This window comes from Nicrophorus vespilloides, unplaced genomic scaffold (assembly GCF_001412225.1).
Source record: "Nicrophorus vespilloides isolate i.1.1-1 unplaced genomic scaffold, Nicve_v1.0, whole genome shotgun sequence".
Lineage (NCBI taxonomy): Eukaryota > Metazoa > Arthropoda > Insecta > Coleoptera > Silphidae > Nicrophorus > Nicrophorus vespilloides.
In genome coordinates this window covers 132,340-155,024 of record NW_017100090.1, presented here as the reverse complement: position 1 = coordinate 155,024, position 22,685 = coordinate 132,340, and the positions used below count along the sequence as shown (strand labels likewise).

The 22,685-nt window shown below is 36.0% G+C and overlaps 1 protein-coding gene across 3 annotated transcripts in view; it reads right to left on the bottom strand.

Moving 5' to 3' along the window:
* Window positions 1-22,685, bottom strand: part of LOC108567573 (protein TANC2) — a 60,246-nt gene that overhangs the window by 1,678 nt on the left and 35,883 nt on the right. For 2 of the 3 annotated variants that reach the window (XM_017928120.1, XM_017928119.1), the window contains exons 2-7: window positions 9,890-10,096; window positions 6,611-6,765; window positions 3,780-4,020; window positions 3,305-3,433; window positions 2,516-2,854; window positions 33-2,450 (exon numbers count right to left, since the gene is read on the bottom strand). In XM_017928120.1, coding sequence (XP_017783609.1) covers window positions 33-2,450; window positions 2,516-2,854; window positions 3,305-3,433; window positions 3,780-4,020; window positions 6,611-6,765; window positions 9,890-10,096 — 3,489 coding nt within the window. The remainder of the gene's footprint in view (window positions 1-32; window positions 2,451-2,515; window positions 2,855-3,304; window positions 3,434-3,779; window positions 4,021-6,610; window positions 6,766-9,889; window positions 10,097-22,685) is intronic. The other variant, XM_017928121.1, reaches the window with a different exon arrangement.

The following is a 22,685-nucleotide window of genomic DNA, read 5'->3' as shown; positions in this document are numbered from 1 at the left end:
TGATTGAAAGCAAATGTAATGTAATAGTTTACCTCTGTCTAGAAGTAATTCGATTAGTCCGACGTGTCCTTCGGAGGCGGCCAACATCAATGGGCTCCTACCATTGTTGTCACATTGTTCGAGAGCTGCGTGGTTTTGGATAAGCCTTTCCGCGATGGCCCAATGACCTTCTTTGACGGCTAACAGCAGAGGTGGCATTTCCTTTTTATTCGTGACGGAAATGCTGGCCCCTCGGTTGATTAAGGCATTGACCACGGAGACACAGCCATTAGAAGCTGCGACTGTTAGTGCTGTTTCCCCGGTTAACGAGCAGCAAGAATCCACATTAACTTCAGCCATGTCTAATAAATACTCCACAATCTCGTGATGACCTTGACCCGCGGCGGCAATTAGCGCTTGCTGGGCTGCATCTGGAAGCTCGATGTCTTCGGGAGTCTTCAGCAACCAATCACATGCCAGCAGGTAACCGACGACGTTCAAGCATCCGTTCCGAGCGGCGTGCACCAAGGGGCAATAACCAGCGGTATCCGCGTGTCCAGGGCTCGCTCCAGCGGCGATCAAATTCCTCACGACATCGCAGTGCCCTTTGGCCGAAGCCAGAGACAGGGCAGTACATCCTTGACTGTTGCACAGCTCAACGTCCGCTCCAAATTCGAGAAGAAGCGAGATCATCGGAACAATACCCTCGTTTGCGTACATGCATAGGATCGGTGCATTGCCCAAGAAGTCCGTGACGTGGTTGGCCGAAGCTCCTGCCAGAAGCAAGAGCCTGGATACTTTTACATTCGGGCTGTAGACATTTCTCAGATTGCATACCGCATCCGAGACGTCCATTGAACTGTCCATGATCCATTGGGCCTGCAAATCTCTGGAGCTTATATCGCCGAGCGTCATATTCCTGTAGACGTGAGCCTTCAATATGTGATGACCCAATTCCAAAGTCTTTTCAGCGTCCAAGGGTGCTTGAACTCTCGACAGTCTAAATGCTATTGCACAATGTCCGGCTCTCAGGTCGCAAAGGAATTTGCTGTTTTCATTATCTTCCCGCCTAATTAGCCACTCCCTGAACGAGGGATGGAAAAACATGTAGGTGTTATCCAACCGCTTCACCAAGAAGCCTGATAACAATTTGAACCGCTGCAGAAACTCGTCCCACGGCAAGAATGTGTCCACCAAGAGAGAATTTACGGAGTAATAAATTTCTAGCAAAGTCAAAGGATATAACGCTGCTAAGCAAACGCTTAGTATGTGGGTGACTTTCTCAAAGGATCTGAGTGTTGGGAAGCGAAGATTGAAGTGAAGCATGTATATTTGGGCAAGAGAAACTGGAAGAACTTTGTAGCCTGAGGATTTCACGACCAAGTGTCGTCTTTCGATTAGGTCTAAGGTAAGTTTGGCGAAGAGGAAGGAGCCTTGACTGAGGGTGAGTAGGTGTTGTGCGAATTTGGTTTGCGAGAGATGTTCTATTACACCGCTAGCAGTAATGTTCGTCTGAATACTGGAGCTATTCTTGACGCGGTAGTTTATGAACTCCAAAATATCCTTCTGAAGATTCTCGTTCGTGTTAATATTGTCTAATGAGATCCTTGTGAATGGAAGTTGTTTTGAAATTTCGTGTAGTTGAGTGCGAATGGTCGCAACTATTTTCAGCCAGGATGGAAACTGCGGCATGTGCTTTACCAAGAAGGAGGTGATTGTGTCCCCATGGTCCGGTCGATGGTATTCCGCCTCGCACAGACCGTCCACCAAAATAACGCAGTTGCTACCATCGATTTTCCCGACACGGCGTAAGCTCGCCAGAGGCTCAAGAATTCCACGGTTGAAGGCCAAATCTGGGTTAGCGATGCATTCTTTTAAAGATAACGCTCCTTGGAGGTGGGTTTCGCTTAAAAGGTGATCGCGGTAAGCTGAGAGCTGCGGCGCTTGGCACAATTGAGCCGCGATCGAATGAATAAAATCAGGTACTAAACAGCTGTTGTTGTTGTCAGCTTGGCAGAAATGGTATGCGACGACGCGGTTTGCCAGACTCTTGATCCTCTCTGTTGTGGTTTCGGGTATTTGGCAGTACAACGGACTGCGAGATCTGTCAGGGGAATGGATACTTTGCGGACTCATCCTGCGTCCGAAGCAACTGTACTCGACGAGCTGCAGGATGAGGGCAGTTTTACCGGTTCCCGGATTGCCCATCAGAAGGACACCGGGCGATGAGTGGCCGACGATCTCTCCAATTTCTTTCACCAGCCACTGGCGACCCAAGAATAAGGGATCGGGTTCTTGTAACGGTACTTCGAAGAACAAAGGCTTCAGCGTTAATTGAGGCGTCCGGTACTGAGCGAATCTAATTTTCGGATCGATCGGACCTTTCACCGTGCCATTTCTCGCCGACCTCCTGGCGTAATTCCGACGCGAATGAAACATCGACAAATCCTCGACCTGTCCACCTTGGGTAGCTGCAGGAAGAACGAACAAACCCATTAACAACAACAATTGCAAACAGTTAAATAAAATAACTTACTTGTCACACTATGTCTCCTGCTAATTGGACTCGAGCTGCAATTGCTCTGACCGGAAACGGACATGGACATTAAAGAGCCCACGCTGTCTGAACCTGCATTGTTTCTATGCTGATCTTCGGAGCTTCCAGTCAAGGTGGATACCGGACTCGTGTTGGTAGACATCACAGCCCCGGTGTCGTAACTGGCCAGGGATGAGCACGACTCATGAGTGGCTCTCGAGGAAGGCATCAGCCTCTTCGACCTCCGAGTTGCGTTGTCTCCTAGCAATAATCCCAGACGCATGTACATGTCATCTGACGACTTTTTGGCCAGTTGCTTCTCGCTACCGCAATCATCATCTATAATTGAACAAAGAAATTGTTGTTATAATTTGAAATTTCTTATAATGTCAGCACTCGCATCATCGCACTAAAATACTCACTGAAACTTGTAAATCGATTAAATTCGATTAGATTAGTTTAGGTTTTCTCACTGATTAGATTTAATTTTAAAAATTACAATTGCAAATTGGGCTAATACGTAATGGTTATACCATAAATCAATGTTGCGGGCGGGACGTGAAGTAAATAGGGCGGCGCGCTTGACGCTGATAAATCTACTAATTTGTAAGTTGGAAATGAACGCAAGTGCATGCTAGTGTAATTAGGGGGTTTCTGGTTTTGTAAGTGGTCATGCAGAGAACAATGCGTGCGTGAAAATTGCACAAAATATACAACAACAAAAAAATAACAAACGCAAATACAACGAAAACAAAGAAAACAGTTGCAAATCTTATGGTGTATGCCTGCCTGATATGAGTTGATTGAGCCCAGTGCTAGCACTGGAACTACCAGCCGACCATAAGGAGCGAATTTTTCCTAGTAAGGTGCTAGGCCAATATTTGCTGTCCGTCGATGTGGTCGATGAAGTCATTCGTTCTAAACGTAAATAGGAAATGTCATCATCATCAAGGTTTGCTACGACCAGGCGAATTAAGTTCATGAAATGCATTAAGGTGTGATATTTATTTAGGTTTTGCGCTGCTTCTTTCTATTCCGCTTTTATGCAAGTCGCCGGCGAGTGCAACGAACCTTCCTTCGCGTTCCTTCTTTTCTCAACTCTTCGCTCCTCCTCACCTCTGCTGCTGCTGGCTGTTCGCACGCGAGAGAGGCAAACGGCAAAAGAGCTCTCTGCAAATTATCCATCCACCCGATGGAAGCGCGAGGCTCACCAGCGAGAGGAGAGGAGGCTCCGTCTTCTACCCACCAGTCTAGACGCACTCACCTGAGAAAGCTGAGTCTCCAGATGTCTGTCTGCTGGCAGCCCGTTGCCCGAACGGACTGCGGAGGGCTTTAGGGCTCAGGAAGTATCTCCTCCGCGATTGGGGAGGCGTCGGACAGCTCTGAGTCATCACGTTCTGCTGGTGGTTCTCTCTCTCCGACGATGGCCTTACCCGAGGATTCGATGGTCTGGTCTTCGGCAATTTCTCCGGATGTCCAGACTCCACCGCCGGGCTTTGACGATTCTGCACACAAATAGCAACATTCCCATTATATAAACAATCAATTAAAATTATAAAGCATCATCATAAATAAATATACAAATACTGAAACAACTATGTTCATTATTATTATCATCACTATTATTATTACGGTTTGCGCTGTTCAATTAATTGATTGGAAATCGATTAAAACAAAATAAATGCAACAAGATGAGAATCTCTGAGAGACTGTGAGACGAAATTGATCCATTGAACTTGTGTAACAGTAAATTCCGCATGAATGGACCTCGAGTCGTCTCATCGACGGCTGCAGGAAGCTGTTAATTTGAAACAACTTCCTCTTACAGACACAACATATTGCTCACAATGATAATAGTAGGAGAAGGAAGAACGAGGAAAAAAGCGCAGCCCACGGACGGATATATACTCGTACATAAAATGTAATTCCAACAAAAGGAGGGATGCGGACCCAAATTCAATGCGGAAGAGAAGGCAGCCCGAAAGAAAAGAGAGAACTCATAATTAAGAGGATCCCGACATCCCAGTTCACTGGATGGAAGGATCTTAAAGCTGCCGTTCACGAACGGCCACCGCTCTCTTAATCGGATCAAGTCAATTTATTTATACTCCTCTTTTTTTTCATCATCACAATAATGAAACCGTACAACGAGAAAATTGGAATAAAATAAACACACTTCGGATTTAAGAGTGGTTTCGAAGACTCATCTGGCCTTTGACCAGCCCAAACAGGATTCGTATTTAAATTTAATTAATTTTTTTTTTCGAATACTTAAACACCGTCAACGTAAATAAATATTGAGAAATCGGAACACGGGTCAAAAAGGTGAGAGTGTTAAAAGCGTTTCGTTTTTATAATCCTCAAAGAAAATACAAAAATTCGTTCCCCGTGTAAACGTCCACAAATCCATCATGTTTAATGAGTGATTTAGTAATACGAGAACAATCCGAGATATTGTTTCGAGCTGAGAGACAATTGTCGAAGAGTGTATTAACATGGAGTTTAATGATAGTCTTTCCTTCGGCAGACGATTGTGTTTCTTCGTTATTTTTCCTTGTACCCGTCTCCTCTCGGGCACGTCATATTCTCCACTAATAAATCATTCCTGTCTGCCTTTAAGGATCGAAGCCTGCACAGAAGCTGCTCGTAACATTTGTTAAACCATTTGAGATGGCACTCGCGCTATGCATCATAAATTTAGATGTCTCGCAATATGAAATTCTAGTGATGTAACGCAACGTCGACGCAACAAAAGAAGAAAAAAGAAAAGCACCTGATGATCGGTTCAGTTTAGTAGTTTAGCATGAGTGCAGAACTAGTTACACGCAATCCCTCACCGCTTCAATCAAAGCAAATACGAAATACAACTTCTTCGTAATTAATTTTTCTTGTATTCCGTACGTGCAGTTAACTCCCTTTGAAAATTTAATTATTCGAAAACGCTAGTAGTTTTCCCATACGTAATTTCAATCACGTTGAATTTACATTACGCTCGAATATGCGGAGGGAACAAATCCCGGAGCGCATTAAACGTTTTCCCATAAGACAATAATAAATCAAAATGGCCGTAATTAAGTTCGAAATGTTAATTGGAAATCGGTTTCCGTCTTGGATGATTAACGCAACCGATAATTACAATTATTGGAAACTTGCAATTCCTAAAGTGGATTCACTTATTTAAAATTCCACACACAAAAAATATGTAATCTCTATTCATTTGATGACCACGTTGATATCTAAAAGTTTAAAGAATTAACGTGCTGTCCAAAATTTGAAGAAAGACTAATAATTCCAACTTGCAATTCATAAATTAAATCCAACGATTTAAAAAACTTTAGATAATATATGCATATTGTGGGTACGTTGACACTTAAAGCCAGGTTTAAAGAATGAACGTACTGTCACAAATACAAAAAAAATGAAAGAACTAACGACTCGTTAAGTTGGATAAAGTCATGAATATACAAAGCGCGATTAGTTCTCGACTTAATGTCACCGCCTAATTAGAATAATTTAAGTACGAGAGGTAAAACCTAGGCAGTGTTTACAGAACGCCATCGATTGTTAACAGCGTTTTGAATATATAATTTAATTACCTTGGATGCTAATAACGTTATTAAAAGCGATTGTTAATTAAGTTTTTATTAACGATTAGACGTTTACAGTTTGGACTATCATTACCATGATTTCGATGATAATTTGTGTTGGCCTAAGACTGACGCACTTCGAATTGCGTGTAAAACAGTGAATGGATTTACATAAAAACGCAGTAAATTGTTGTAGCATCTATAGATGCATCGGTGTATTCGCCGATGGAATTAATAGCTTTCCACGTGTTCCATCCACGGTGGGGCCCTATTTAAATTCAATTTTAACATCGACCGTCGCCAGTCGAATACATTATCATTCCTGTGTCCTCGGAGGGTGAGTTTCGCCCTGATAATGTATTCCACGTCGACGACATAAACACCTCTAAAATGTAAACAGAACACGAATTTACCGGACGTGTTCCATTTTATATTTTTGCGGTGTTTGTATCTGCCTTCTTCTTTTTTTTTATCTACGACTTCTTGAGAATATCGGAAGAAAACTTACTTGTATGAAAGAAGTGAAATGTCCGTTCGTCTTGACCTTATTCCTCGTGCTCTGCGGCTGGCATTTCTCATAAAGGGGCGACGTGACTTCGCCGTACAAAGTAATCTCCGAGCCTCGCAGTTCCGAGCAGCCCAGTTTCTTCGACTGTGGCAACACTAGAAAAATTAATTAACACTTTGGTGAGCTTCAAGAAAAAAAAAATACATTTACTCTTATTTCTAAACGAAATTGAAAGAGACGAAACGAATATAATAGGACACCTTTAACTTTCGAGTGTATTTTACTAGGAGATAATTTGGAGTCGTTTGGAAAGGAAAGAATAATAGAAAAAGCAATTTATTTCATTCAATGAAAATCAATGGTTTTCAATTAAATACCAAAAATCAATTAAATTACAGTAAAAGAAGTAACATTTTTGTAATGAAAACTTATGTTCATTTAATTTTGTAAGTCTACATTACGTTTATATGAAAAATTAACTTGCGTTTACATTGACAATGTCAAATTGACATTGTTTCCATGATATTACTGTTATATAACATTATTAAATAAATAAACATTGATTGAGTCTTATTTTTCTATATTATTTAAAATTCAATGAGTTCATCATTTTTTCTTGTACCTGAAGTTGTGAAAAAGGAAACTCTTGCTGCTGCACATTCAAAGAGTCCAAAGTGTGAAAACTCAATAGAGATAAATATATTTATAAAGAGATAAAGTTGATAATCTTCGATAAATATTTAAAGTAGGTTAGTATTTCGCAAATGCAAATGTCCGCCTATCAATAGGCCTTTGTAGACTGGGAGACGTGTTTGCAGGGATTCTTCAGTACATCTTTGAGTACGTAGTACTAATGACCTGCAGCAAACTAAAATGAAGAAAAAAAAACTTTCTCCGTGTGTTTCAAGGATGTAAGATAATTAATTCAATTTTATCTTCGCATTGTTAGGCAGCTGAATAATGGAGGCATAAAAATCTCTTCAGCGATAAATGAGATAACAGCAACCTTAGTGCTGTGTAGTTTATATATATATTGGGACACCCCATTTCATCTTTTTATGGCTCCTCTTTTCGCTCTCGCTTTCTTGGTCTTCTATCATGGCGTTCATTCCTAGAACTCGGTTCTAATTAACTGAAAGTTATGAGCAGTCCACGCTCATCGTATATAAATCGTATGCCCACTTGAACCGGACACGTCTACGCATTATTAAAAACAATTTGCGCAAATGGCGCCTTATCCGCGCGGAATGCGATGATGACACCCGAAGCCTTCATTCATTTACCGCGTTTCTGGGTTAAGTTTACGTCACCATCAATCCACAGTCGCGTCCATGGATATAACACTTCTGTCTTAATTGAAAACTCAAATCCGTATGTTTACGAATCCATGCATGTCCAATATTTGCGCTTCGAAAAGTACCGGACTTTGCCACGTACACACTGTTTAATGAATGGAGCGAAATCGGGGAAAACTACTGTTGGCTTCATTCAAGTTTTTTTTTGTTTCTTAATCAGTTGGATAACGAGGTAAAGCATCTACGAATTATGATACGAAGCGAATAGTAAATGCAACTGGGAAATTTTGTATATTTCAAGTAATTGGACGTGCATTTGGAATTGTTTCAAGTTGCTCTCACGAAAATAGGACGGAATTTATTCAAATGCGAAAGAAAGCTTGAAAATATATTTACGAAACTCGACGTTATTGTTCCACTTCAATTTATCTCTTGGACTCGTTTATTTTAATTTTTTTATCTTGATTCGATGCTCAAACATTCTTGACCATTCGCTGCATACTATTTGCATTTTATCTTTTAATCTAATTTATATTAAGTCATAAAAAATATAAAAGTTTATTCCGTACAATTTATCTAAATTGAAATAAATTATATAATTCATAATTATCTAATATAAAGATTAAATATTTGCTTGGTTACGGTCATTAAAATTCCAATTTCCATTTGTTTCGTAAGTTTTAAAAACTTTATTACCAGAAGGAAATGACAATAATAATGCTCGTAAATTTATTTTATAGATTTGTTTATTGTAAATTAACGTAGAACTGAGTAAAATATAAAGAAACATACTACACAATTTCGTTCCGTATGATTATAATTTGTGTAATTTCATTTTGACAAAGGTTAGACAATTAACCAAAGGTTATTTTTTAAGAGATTTGTGAAATTGTTTGTCTTTTGTAATAGTAATTAATTTACAAATTACACATAAACTTTTAATTTTATAATTATTATAAAACATTGCAAAATATTTACGTTATTTCGTTTAATGTTAGTTTAATGCAATTAAAGACAAATTAAAATTTACGTTTCGTACAAATTAAGTCATTATTTAGTTTGAATGAAACTTGGTAAAATATACTGTAAATGTTAAACTAATAAAACGTGCTATATACGTTATTATTAATTGATTTATATTAAATGTATGAATTATTGATTTTTGCTTTTATACTTTGCATAATAGTAAATAAATAAATGTTTATAAACATATTTGGCAAATAATAATCTCATGTTATTATGGTTGATATTACACATTTGCAGGTCATGCAACGCAAATGAAGGTCGCCAACCTTAAAAGCATAACATTAGATATGGTAATTACGTAAGTTAAATCGTCATGTAACCTATGTAAATGTGGATTTACTGTTAAAATATGTCATCCTGTCTAAGCACTGCACCTGTTAAAGTTATAAAATGTTAAAACTAATAGTTTTAATATGTAATATATTTCACTGCACAATAAACAGAAGAAAATTGTCAAATTCAATAAAGACTATGGTTATCATGGATTGTTTTGAAAATATATGAACAAGTTATTTAAGTAGTTGAGATAAAATTAACGTTGATATTTGATATCGAGTTGGCGATTTATATAATAATCGTTTTGTATTGAAGGCATACATACAAATGTAAGGCGAAACTATTTTTAAATCCATTATCGTCTTATGCAATAAAAACGGCTCAACGACCCCGTGATAAATACGGATTGTCGTGGTTGTTGCGGAGGATAAACCGCGCTTGAAGATCTCCGCTGCAATATCGAACATGGCAGTTATTGCTTCCTCTATAATCCTCGAACACAAAGGTAATAAATAATAAGGCATAAAGCCCATAATAGATTAGCTTTCGGAATCATGTCTTTTGTTTCGTGTCTTCTCCTTTCGTTTTTCTATCCTTTCCCTCGCCTCTTAGGATGGCGAAGATTTGCATTTCGCTTAATAAGGATGTGTACGGATGGATGAATGAGGTGTCTGTCTCTTACCATTAGCATAGTCGACGACGTCCTTTGATGCGGCTTCAGGATTGCACGTAGGGCAGACCTCGCTTGTGAACATGCAGGAATAGCACCTCTCGTGGCCGCAGTTGTCGATCAGACGACGTTTCTTGCCCTTATCGAAGGGCATGCCACAGCTTGGGCACGTCGCGGATCCAGTCTCCACGTCCAACAGCATCCTGATCGCAGCCAGATCTGCAATAAAAAAAAAAAGAGAAAGGAATAAATAAATAATCAAATAACGTTATCGAAAATAAAAGGACACTTGAAACCAGGGTTCAATTACAGTAATTGCGAGTCTAATGAGCGTCGAAGCGGTTTCCCGTTCGAACGAATCCAACATAATATTTCATCGCGTTTTCTTTTATTTTCGAATATATTCATTTACAATTTTGCAACGCTTAATTAATCCGATTGCGTCACCGCGGGCCCTGGCATATCATGAAACGCTCCTCCGGTATGTTTATAACCGAGCTTACGTGTAAATCCCGGGATTGGAAATGAAGAGAAATTGATTGGACAAAAGGGAGAACCGAAGGTTGAACACGTTCGTGAAAGGTTCGCATCGCATTGTTCGCAATTGATTCAGATTCCGCTTCCCTCCACGGGGCACAACACACTCCCAAAAAAAAAATTAACAACAAAAGCAACAACAACAAATAAACAACAATAGTAACAATAAAGCGAAACAAAAATACCACCATCGTTCGCAAATTGTAACACGCGAAGGTTATCGGATCAAGGTCAGAATTATTATTATTATTGCTATATAACACCGAGCGTTCGAAGTTCACGTTCAGCGGCGTTTTGTAACTGTATACAACAGTCTCTTGTTTTATTTCTTTTTTTTTCTTTCGACGTTTCGCAGAAGGAAGTGATTATTTTCGGCGCCAGATGGAATTTATTTATCGGACTTAATTATTAACGTCTGGCTTCGAAAATTGTTGCAGGAAGCAATTGGCGTCGCTGCGGTGGCTGCTCTTATTTTTTTTTCATATAGGGAAGAAACAAAAGCAATTGCATAATCAGCAGAAAATGGATTTTACGATGAAGAATTCTTGTTTCTTTGCGTAAGTAATTCGAGCGGTTTTGACACTAATTTACGTTCAAGGATTGTGTTGCGTAAGAAGATTAGATCTAATCAAATTTAGCTTATGTAGGTTGTATGTGTATTTTTTTGACTTGACGTTTCAGAATGCTCATGTTTTTTAACTTCAAGTTTAATTTTGACGCAGACGTTAAAATCTAATTGGCAATTAAAAATTATGATTTAAATTAATTATTGAATATTATGTTACATTTATATTTGAAGATCAAGTTAAAACAAAGAAAAACAATTTAATTGACCCTTTAAATACAAAATGAGCATTGATATATTAACAATTAAGTGTTAATTATCACTTTAACGTTGACTTTAAAATATTTACTATAATAATTAATGTAATAAAATATTTTGATGTTTAAGTTGGTTAAATTATTTATTAAATTTATACAAAACAACATTGATTTATTATCAAATAGTACAAATTGCAGTTAATCAAAGATTAATGTTTATTTTTGTGTTGCAATCTACTATTTACATTTACGTTTTTCTTAACTGTGAGTTGATTATCAAAAACGTTATAAATCATTGATTACTGTTTTTTCAAATTTGTGATCGAAAAAATTATTAGCATAAATTACTGTTATATGATAATCATTGATTAATTTTTATGTCTATTTTAAATATTTTGTAAAATATATTCGAAAATGATGTAATACTCTTTGTTATAACTAAAGTAGATGGTTAAAACAAATCAACAATAAATAGCAATGAATTGATGTAACAACAAAACTATTGCTATTCATACAATTAAATATTTCATCGATTTTTTTTAAAGGTCATACTTGTAGATGATTATATAATTTTGTGCAGACTCACGTTGTAATAATCGAATGAAAATACTCCGAATATTTGAAAGATCGATTAATCAATCAACAAAGCCCGAGGCAGGCATATTTCAGGTATGTATTTAGTGCAACAGATTAGCTTATTTGTTCAGTTGTTATCAGAATTTTCTCTTGGCCCGTGAGCACTCGCCAGAATAAACACAGTTTTTACACGCTGCTAACCATTTGTCACTTTCTATGACAGATGTTCCTACCACCGAGAGCTGAAGAAGGATAATCGAAGAAGCCATTTGGTCATTTCCCTGGAAACGCGATTTTTTTTGTTTCACTCGAAAACTTTCTTATTCGGGTCAACGTCCTTCTTCGGCATTAAGTCATACATCTAAATTTAAACGCGCAATACAATACCGACAAATCCACTTCTTAGAAGAGCAAACGAAAATAATGAAAATATCAATGGGAAATGGTATCTTCACTATCTATCAACGGTTGCGCCAGAGTCAATAATCATCGAGATTCGGATAAGCTTCACACGGTGCATTACCTCCTTTCTCATTGTCTTCCCATTTTATTCCCGAGGAGAAAGTTTCGACACTCTTCTCACAAAAGGGATATTTCTTCATCTTAATACAAAACAAAGTCGAAGGAGAATTATAAATCGATCCATGTCGCATGCAAAATGCGCAAGGCTCTGAATACTGATACAAGTTAGATAATCTTATAAATAAAATATATATAGTATACAGTTACAGGTATAATAACGTATCGGAGCGGAAATAAAAGTTAGTAGCTTTCAGTGTGATTTAGTGAGGCCATTAAAAACTTCAGGAATATCAGTTAAAAATAAACTTTTTTATGGGAACGAATCTGCATATGAAACGCGCGGTGATTTTTTTTTATATATATTATTTGTTTCTTCTGCGTTTGGAAAATATTAACAATGGAAGCATTAGCATTTGGAAAAAATAACGTTTATTTTAATTTCTCGTCTAGCGGTTTAAATAAATATATATAAAAACAATCGTAATTCATCAAAGTTCCGCATTCGCAGTTAGAAAATATTCATTTATGGTGGATTGATCGAAAATAAAAAGGTAATTAAATTTTAATTGCGTCTGGATGATTCAAGTTCTTTTGAAGTAATGATTAGTTTTTGGTGGAGTTGCATAAAATAAAATGCGCGCGCGTTGACTGCGACTTTCTTGCAACTGAAGGCATAAACGTCGGGACGACAATAAAATTGTGTAATTTATTATTTAATATTAAATTGAATTAATTCTGTTCTCGTTGTAAAGTCTATGGTTCATTGAACTTTGCCTGCAACAAAATAATAATGATAGGGATGATATATTCATATTCATTACATACAAAATATCTTGTTTTTTGCTTCTTATATTTTGTCATATTTTTATAAATATTAAATAAACTGAAAAAATGTCGTTGTTGTATTAAAACCTTAATATTTCTTGGAAATACTGGAAATTGAAAACCGGTTTTTCTCTAAAGTACATTATTGTATAAACCTTAGTTACGGTGTCTTTTTATTTGAAAGGTGAGAGTAGCCTTACTAAATTTCTAATGCGCTATAAAACTTGGAGACGGATGATAAGATAAAGGCGTTTGGTAAACTCGGTTTGTTTACAGTCGAGTGTGTGCTTATTCTTTTTTTTTGTTCTCATCCTGGATTCCCTTGGCAAGTGTATAAACACGGTTTGTTTCAGCACCACATGAATCTCAAACACTACCTAATGTCGGGTTCGGACGATGCCGCCTCTCCGGCTCCAATTTATCTTATCAGACGGAGACGCTCGTACAATATTATAAAGTTACAATACATCAGCTTATTTATAAATCGAAGAATAAATTAGTCGACCTTGTCGATCATTCAAAACGCTTATCAATCATGGTTGTAAACACACATCGGCTTGTCCGAAGAAAGCACTACTAGATTTCATTCATCCACAGCTTAAGAAGTCCTTTGAGTTTAAAATCTTAAATAAGAAGTACGTCTTCTAAAGTGCATATCCAAAGATTCAATGATGATGATGATGGGATTGTAAGTGCAGGCAAGAAACAAAGAGAGGTAGAAAAAAAAAGAGGTTGCGTGAAACATGCTGTAAAAATAACGTGAGAACCTCGACGAGAAGCAGAAAGAAAGGAAGAACCAAACCCACCCACAGCAAAGGCAATCAGACCGGAACCAGGCCCAAAAAATAAATACCAAAAAAAAGAAAAAAAAAAAACGTGTATTCAATAAACACAATGCGGCAATAAAACTTATTGTCAAGTATCCGCGCTTCGGGCCGACACCGATTTTTGGCGCACAACACAAAAGGTACGAGACTCACAATCATCGCACGAAACCATTAAATCAAATTAAATACTTTCTAAAATCCATTGCTGAAATGAATTAGGTTCTTTTTTTCATGACCTCTCACTCTCTGTATATAACCGAAACACGCGCATCCAACGATCCCAGAGAAGAGACAGCCTTTTGATTTATGCTATCGGATTATTGCAGTTATTAATAAACACTTCATGAATTTCCTTAGCGATTAAAATGGATTTATGATGGACGTTGATGTTGTAAACAAAATATCGTGGAATAGTTTTTTTTTCCTTGTTCGCTGTTTAACTTCACGCCTTTACTCCAATATAAATAATACAACACCAATAATTAATTCTCTTATTATTATTATTATTTTTTAACCGAAGGAAATTGAAGACTTGGCAAAACTAATCTTGTCATAACAACATTTCGGTTCACGCCGTATGGACGCGTCTGGCACGAAGTCCAAACATCCTCCTAAAACTGACGATTTAACTGCCGTCGCATAAACAACAATGTAGTCAATACCAAATAAAATATATGATAAGGTATACTTGAGTTATTGTTGCGTTGATTTCAGGTGGTGCTGTTAAATATCGATCGCGTCCCTTAGTTTCACAAAACCCTTAAGAGACCTTTACCACTTTAGAAAAAAAAGGTTCGTAAACATGCCGTGTTTACAAACCGTTCCGTGGGCGTTGATTTCTGTGATCTCGTTTCTCTCTTGTATCTACTTGTGTACATACTCGTTCCTCTACTTCTCTATCTCACGGCCAGCTTTAATTACTAATTAGGCGCTTGAATACAAGCCACAACAAGTAGGAATTCGTTTAATAATTCGACCCACACAACGGTCATCGTAGTAACTGCATCTCCACCTTTTCTCGTCCCTCCTGACCATCATATCATCTCCTTCACGCCCAAGCTGAATGGGCAAAGCCCATAAAGACGCTGTTCCAAGATCATTATCCGCGGTTCCGATTTTGATTTACGCCAAGGAAATTTATCAAGACGCCAGTAACTTATGCAAGTATACATTTTTCTTTAACCGCAGCTCGCCTTGTGTGGTTAATGGTAAAACCACGAACAACTCACAATTTCTACTTTGAGTCTGTATAGGATGTATTATTGTTTAGATCTAACTAACTCATATATATATATAAATGAAAATTGTACAGCGTGAGCAATCCAAGTTATTTGTTTCAATGTAACTATGAATATATTACTATATATACACAGTACTTGCCAAGTAACGGGTACAACTGCAATTGTTTTCACCGAAACATAACAACTGGATTATATTACCGAATTGGTCTGCGATACATCTACGATGATACTTTCCAAGTGAAATGTACAAGTACCTCTAAACAAATTATAGTTATTACAGAAATTTTAAACTATTTTCATCAGACTGCGACGTAACTTAACTACATTCTATTTATGTCTCAGAAATGCGGAGGTAAGTAAATAAAATGCACTCGAATAATATTATTTCTATTGTCACGGTCGACAAATAAAGAAACGTTGTGCAATATTTTTCCTTCTGCCATTGAAATTTTAAGCAAACATCTCTCTTCTCCTCGGATTGTCGAAACACAATAAACATCGGAACTCATGAATGCATTCATCTCCACATGTCGTTCGGATTTTATTTGAAAACACAATATTACGAAAGTTTGTGGGTGACCGACCACAATAAAAATAATATTAGTTTTACTTCCGCAAAATTTTAAATATTTACAGTAAGAGACAATATATTTATTTTATTTAATGAGCTAACAAATATACATATTATACGTATAGTTTATTTTAGATTTGTCATTATTTGCACAAGTTGTAAATTAGGCGTTGTGTTCGCACCTTTACAGATTGTGGTCGATGGTCATTTATGAGTAACTCCCTTCAACAAATGCAGATGCTACTAACCATTAGTATAAATTTAAAATGAGAAGTTGTAATTCTTAATGCTACAGCTATAGATTAGAAGTGTAGAAAATAAATGAATGAATAAATGAATGCATTATTAATATCTGGAAAAGTGATGGATGCAAGACCAAATGCATTTCGGAGGCCCCCCATGTTGAAATGGATTTTTTCCAAATGCCGGAGGGGTGCCGTACAACTAGTTTATTTTAGTTTTCCAGACCCCTCGGTTCCTTCTACCTGGAACTGCATCATCTCAATGTTTGTCTTTGATTGATTTTAAACATAACTTTAAAAGGAACAAGGCAACAAGCGACATAAACATCAAACGCTGTCGGAATGAAAACAATTTACAGAATTTCAACCAACTTTACAATGAATGAAACAATTCACAAAGTTTAACCAACAATTTAATGCTTTACAATTGAATGCATGAAAATATTTTAATGAGAGTATTTTACGTTTCCTCCGGATGTTGCAAATATCTATGAGCAGATAATAATCTCTTTGTTTACACCCTGTTTCAGTTGACATCTTTCTGGACTAATTAAAACAGTTTCATTCGGTCACAATTAGCATGTGTTATTAACCCCAGTTCAGACACAATAAAACACGTCCTTGTAACCCTGGAACACGCACAAAAGCGCACCTTTCGAATATTTTTTTTCCGCGGTTCACGGAGTTAGTAACCTTGTTTTCATTGTAATTAATATTCATAAAGGATGTATTTCTAATTAGAATTAATTCATATTTTTTTTATTGTAATTTATGAAATTTAAGAAACGGAATGAAGTTTTACTTTTTTGATTATTATGAAAGTAATACAAGATAATATTGCAATAAAGCTTAATAAAGAAGTATGAGTAAATATTTGCTTGAGTTTCGTTCATATCCAAATAGTTGAATGAAAACTACTATTTGCAGTAATATATAAACGTTTCCATATGAGGCTCTGAATATTGCAAAACGTATACATAAAACAATTCCATTCATCACGAAAGTACGTGACAAATTTACATGTAAATATGAAAAAATATAGTAAAAAAAAATGCTGGCCGTTGAAAAATATTTAGGACACAAATGAAAATCTCCGTCTGTTGTAACAGAAAAATACGCACTTTAAACGTTTTGTGCGTAAGTAATTTTTTTGTTGTTACGAAAAGTAGTTCGCTCGTTAATTGCGTCTGCGAGAACAAGATTAGATTAAAGCGAACTTAAGTAATTTAAACAAGAGAGTCTCTGGTTCATGAACGTGTCGAAACGCGATTTAATTGTACGTGTAAAACGTTGCTTTTAGTTTGAATGCAAATCTAGAAGAATAAGTTGGAAAAAGAAAGAAGGTAATTAGACGGAGTAGAAAGGAAAACCGGCAGACATTAACCTTTTTCATAAACCCAGTTTTGTTACTTGGAACGTCGATTCCCACGTTTGTTTCTTGCACAGGCTTAGTTCGTCTTCTTTATTTCTTCGCCGTTCTATTAAAGGATGAATGGCATATGCAAAAGGGTATTTGTAATCATCACTCTGTATATAAAGTATTTAATATACAAACAATGGAGTTCTTTCAGTTGAATGCTACATATGATTTGAAACTTTAAACCTTTGGGAATTCTTTGAAATATTCAGAACTTATAATTATTTGGGTAATCGACATAAATAAGATGTTTTATGATTTATTAAATATAATAATTTCAGTAACATTTAGCAAATCTTCAATTATAATTGAAAATTTGTCCATAATCTAATGTTTCATTAAATAAACCATTACATTTTGAAATCCTGTAGTTTTTATACGAGAAAGAATAGAAATTATGAAATCTCATTATTTGTTTCTTCAATAGAAAATAAATTTCAATATTGCAAACTAATACTTTTCATGTTACTATTAATTTAGAAACTTTGTCTACAGGAACAAATCTTACATAAAGAATTGAACGTTAATTTTTGTTATTGAAACAATCAATAAGTGTATTCATATTATATTTACTATATGACTTTTTTGCTTTCTTCTTTGAAGCATAACACACTTTTATTAGGAAAAACAGAATTTACTAAATGTTATAGCAATTAATGTGTTTTGCAAGAAATAATCTTCATAAATAGATAAGATATAATATAGACGTTTATTATATACAGAAAAGTGATATTCATGTGGTCATTAGATTGTCTTGAAAATATGGAGTGGAGACTGCAGAAATAGTTTGTAAGGATACATAAATTGAGTAATCTCGTTATCGAAACAAACAATAAGAAAGTTCAGTTGGTGTTAAACCGTTTAGAATTTTCCGAAGGCCAATGAATAACGATGTGCAAAAACCATTCGAGCGTGCGGAACGCAAAATATTAGCATGTAATGAGTATAATTGGAGGAGGATTAATGCACGCAGATGATGTCCGTTTGCTGATCCGGAAACGCGGTTCCGCCACGTCGAATTGGCATATGTCTAACATGTGTTTTGGGGGCGGCTGCTGTACCTTCAACACCTGCCCGGAACCTTAGTAACTTGCCATGAAAAGCTTCGTCCGTGGAGTAAAAGGAATTGGAAATTATGCAAGTCGATCTAATTCCCCCTTTTGATTTCTTGTTCTCGTCTTGTAACTGTGCACACACACACACAATCAAAGTGCACGGAGTAATATTCTCATGCAGGTGAGTGGAAATATCGAGGTCAGAGCTCTGTAGTTGGCCGAGAGCAGGAGGAGAAGCAAGAAGAAAACCACTCGAAAGGAGCTTCCGAAACGAATATTATCCGGCCCCTGTTGTCACAGTTGTTTTGTAACTTGTTTCATTGGAGAGGCCCCGCATTTGTGGAAAGTAAACGGTGTTCACCATCACACACAATGAAACCGAAATCCCCAAGTGGAGGAGAGTGGAATTCGTTCGGCCAATTTGCATATTAATTCCGAACACCTGCACCAGGGAAATCTCTTGTTTCGCGTTACGCAACGGCCGCTTACATGGGTTTCGCGTTAGAGATGGATATGTGCAAGGGTTTGTCGTTCGTTGCGTTACGAAATAATGGAGAGCATTAATTGGAGAGTCGCGTTTCGAATGGATTATAGGAAACGCGATGTGTCCGTATGTAGGCTACGAGTGGTAAAGGTCAGTCAAAACTAGAGGCGATACCAGCGGATTCTTTATATCGGATGAACTTATCGGATCGCGTGGTAAACATTCGAATTGAATCCACTTTGGTGTTGATGATCATTCAATTTACTCATTGTTTGCTATTATTCGATGCTTCAATTGCTCGAGCTTTTGCTTCGATCAGCACGACAATCAATCAAGTTTTTATTCGTTGCTCAGCGCTCTTTAATAAATATTCATTGACAACTTGACCTGATCCTGATTTCGATATTGATTAAGAAAAAAAAAAGTATTTATATACACATACTTTATAATTGACTGAACATAAATTACCTTTCAAATAGCAATCAATTATGAAATTGTATACCTAACAAATTGAAAAAACTAGTTCGTGTCTGGACTTTCAGTGATGTTGTCTTCACATATTTTCCATGCATAACTTGAATAATTTAAATAACATCATATCAACCTTCACAAACTCAACGGTCATTTGAAAAACTCCACAATATTATAAGATACAATATAATGTTTCCAACAACTACCAGAAACTATGCGTTTTATGTTGACAGTCTTTAGCTTTCATGAAATTCAATGACACATAAACTGTCATTTGGACATTACTACTATTTGTAAAAATAATAATAAATATACTTTATTAGTTTTATTTAGTTTACATTTATATTTCAAATCACGTATTGTATATGCTGCAGTAAATAATTGTTTTTTTTTGTTGCGTTTGCAGAATTCGATCTGTTAAGAAGTTTTTATCATAATAAAATTGAATGTTTTACACTACGTAGTCAAACGGAAGTTTACATAACCTCAAAAGAAAAAAAAAGTAGTAAAACAAAACGGTAACGCTACTTTTATGACACTTATAAAATATATTATAGCCTGTTAAAGTTAAATATAATTACAAGCAATTTATATATTTTTTTATACTGAATTGTAATGTGATAAGTTATAAAAGTATTTATTTGCAAAATTTAATTGATATTTAAAGTTAAGTTTATTTATCACTTACTATATTTTTCTTTTCAACAAGTAGATGCGTAAATGATTTTCTTTTCTATACTTCTTAATAAGGTTGCTATAACTCCAATAACCTTGATTCTCAATTTAATGAGGTCTAGAATGGTATGTCAGATAGAGTGCCTTATTAATATGAGAAAAATTGGTACGGTCGACAGTATTAGATTGCATATCACTGCTTTCAACATCTAAATTGTTTGTTACATTACCAAAGATACAATTCTAAGATCAATGTTGTAATTTTACTTTGATGAAAGTTTCTTGCAATAAACTTATTCGAGACCTTAAATGGTATACAGCATGATTTTTTACATAAATATTGATATTGCAAGCTTCAAACGTTTTTAACTTTGAAAATAATTGCGTGACCATAAAAGGTATAAATTTTTTATTTCGTCATAAATATTGTTGTATCAAGCTTCAAATGTTTTACACGTTGGTTTATAAATAATTATAAATTACATGATTTAACTGTAAATACATTTTTTATGCAACCTACGCAAGGTCGCAAATGTTCCATGTGAATCAGCTACATTCTTATAGTTTTTTCCCCGCATATTTCAGGTAGTCATAAAATAAGGTGTATTTGTTGATTTTACTATGAGAATTCTCACTGGGTTCGAATATCAATTAGAGGAAGGTGGAGGAAACAGGGAGGATTGTATTTCAAGACTTGTTTGGGTTTTAAAGGCGTCGATCGGATTACGCTGAGTGAACGCAGCAATATTATGAACATAAGAGGTTGATTTAGAGGCGCAAAGAACTTTGCAATTAAGACAAAACCTCGGGGCGGAAAATTCAAAGAATCTCGGTCGTTCCATCATCATCAACCTGATGATGATGATGATGTTGGAGTCGTCGTCGTTAGAAGAGCGGAAAGGCCGAGGAGGAGTCGTTATCCGATGGCCTTATCCATTGCACGCACAAAAGATTTCGTAACTGGCACATATAGATGGATATATTTCTGTGTTCCCCCTCGGCTGGATTCCAGCGAGATTAAGATTCCGGCGCGGAAATAGATGCGGCGTCGCGACGCGTCCTCAAAAATAGAGTCGCTCTCTTGGCCACGGATTATTTGATTGTTGAAATTAGAAGGGGACCGTTTCGGATCTTTATCCTCGATGAACGGTAGATCGTGGATAAAAGAGACCAGCAATCCACTTTTATCTACCATTATCCATTATTATCTTCCGACACCATCCAAGTCCGCTCTCCATATCTGGAGCACACAATATAATCCCCCCACTTCCATAGAAACACACACTCACAAAAAAAAGTGCTCCTTTCAGTCGTAATAATAGCAATCAATTTCTCCGGACGCGATCTTAACAACTTCCCAGAAACTGTTTTCTGGGTTCAAAGATCATCCAGCCACTCTTCTACGGATCAGAATCGAATCGTAAACTGTCTGCGATCATAGATAATTCACCTTAATTTTATTACTAATGCACAGAGCGGTAAATCTTATGAGCGAGCATTAAAAAGTCAGAAGGAACTTTTAAATCTAGCCTTTTTATTATTTTCTCATTCTCTCTCATTAATCGGAACCATGTAGATCGAATAAGTCTTCTTTTATATGCTACGTTTTTATTGTAAAGTCATTTGGAAACTAGGTCCAGATACAATAAAACGACCTACTATTGATACCTTGCGAGCATTTTAAACATAAAAGCAATGAACAAAGTAACATTAATTGCTACATTCGAAAGTCACGAAAATTATATTGATTCATATTCGTGTATTCAACTTACATAGTCATAAAATATCTTGCAAAAAAATACCATTAATCTTTATGATATTTGCGCAAATTGCATTTTATACTTTACCGTTTATGTGAATAAGTTTAATTTATGAAAATAATCTTTATAATTTCTGAAAGTTCATCTCAAGGTGTCATGTATATTTATACAGTCATGCAAAAGTACCTATCATAAAGCATATGGTTTAATACATTATTTGTGCAAATTTAATTTCATACATTCTACTTGACGTTGATGCACACATCGAAAGTGATTTAATTGGTTTTTTAACATATTCATCATTTCATAATTTAATTAACATCAAAGTGTATTCATTTGATAAAATACTTGTAGAAAAACTTATACGAAAGAAATTATAGTTTTGCAAAATATAGTTTTAACGACTGAACAAGTTATTTTATTAGAATGTGGTTCTTTATCAAAAGTAGATTACGATATCGGATTGTGAAGTTGTATTGAGTATATTCTCCATTCACTATATACATAAGTTATCGTGAAAATATAATAAGTATAATAAAGAGTAATCGTTTTCGAAATGAAAATTGATAAAGTATTTAATAAAAATCATAAAACTGCTAAAAGTGGATTGCGATATTGATTTAACAGTTTTAGGTCACAGCTAGAAACATCTGCTTGGGTCAAGAAGTAAAGGGCGATTGCAATTACACAGAAACGTGGTGCAATCAGCGATCGAAGAATTGTTATTCGAAATGAACGGCAACTGAATCGAAACGAAAACTGTTTTAGAGGAGAGAACTTTTC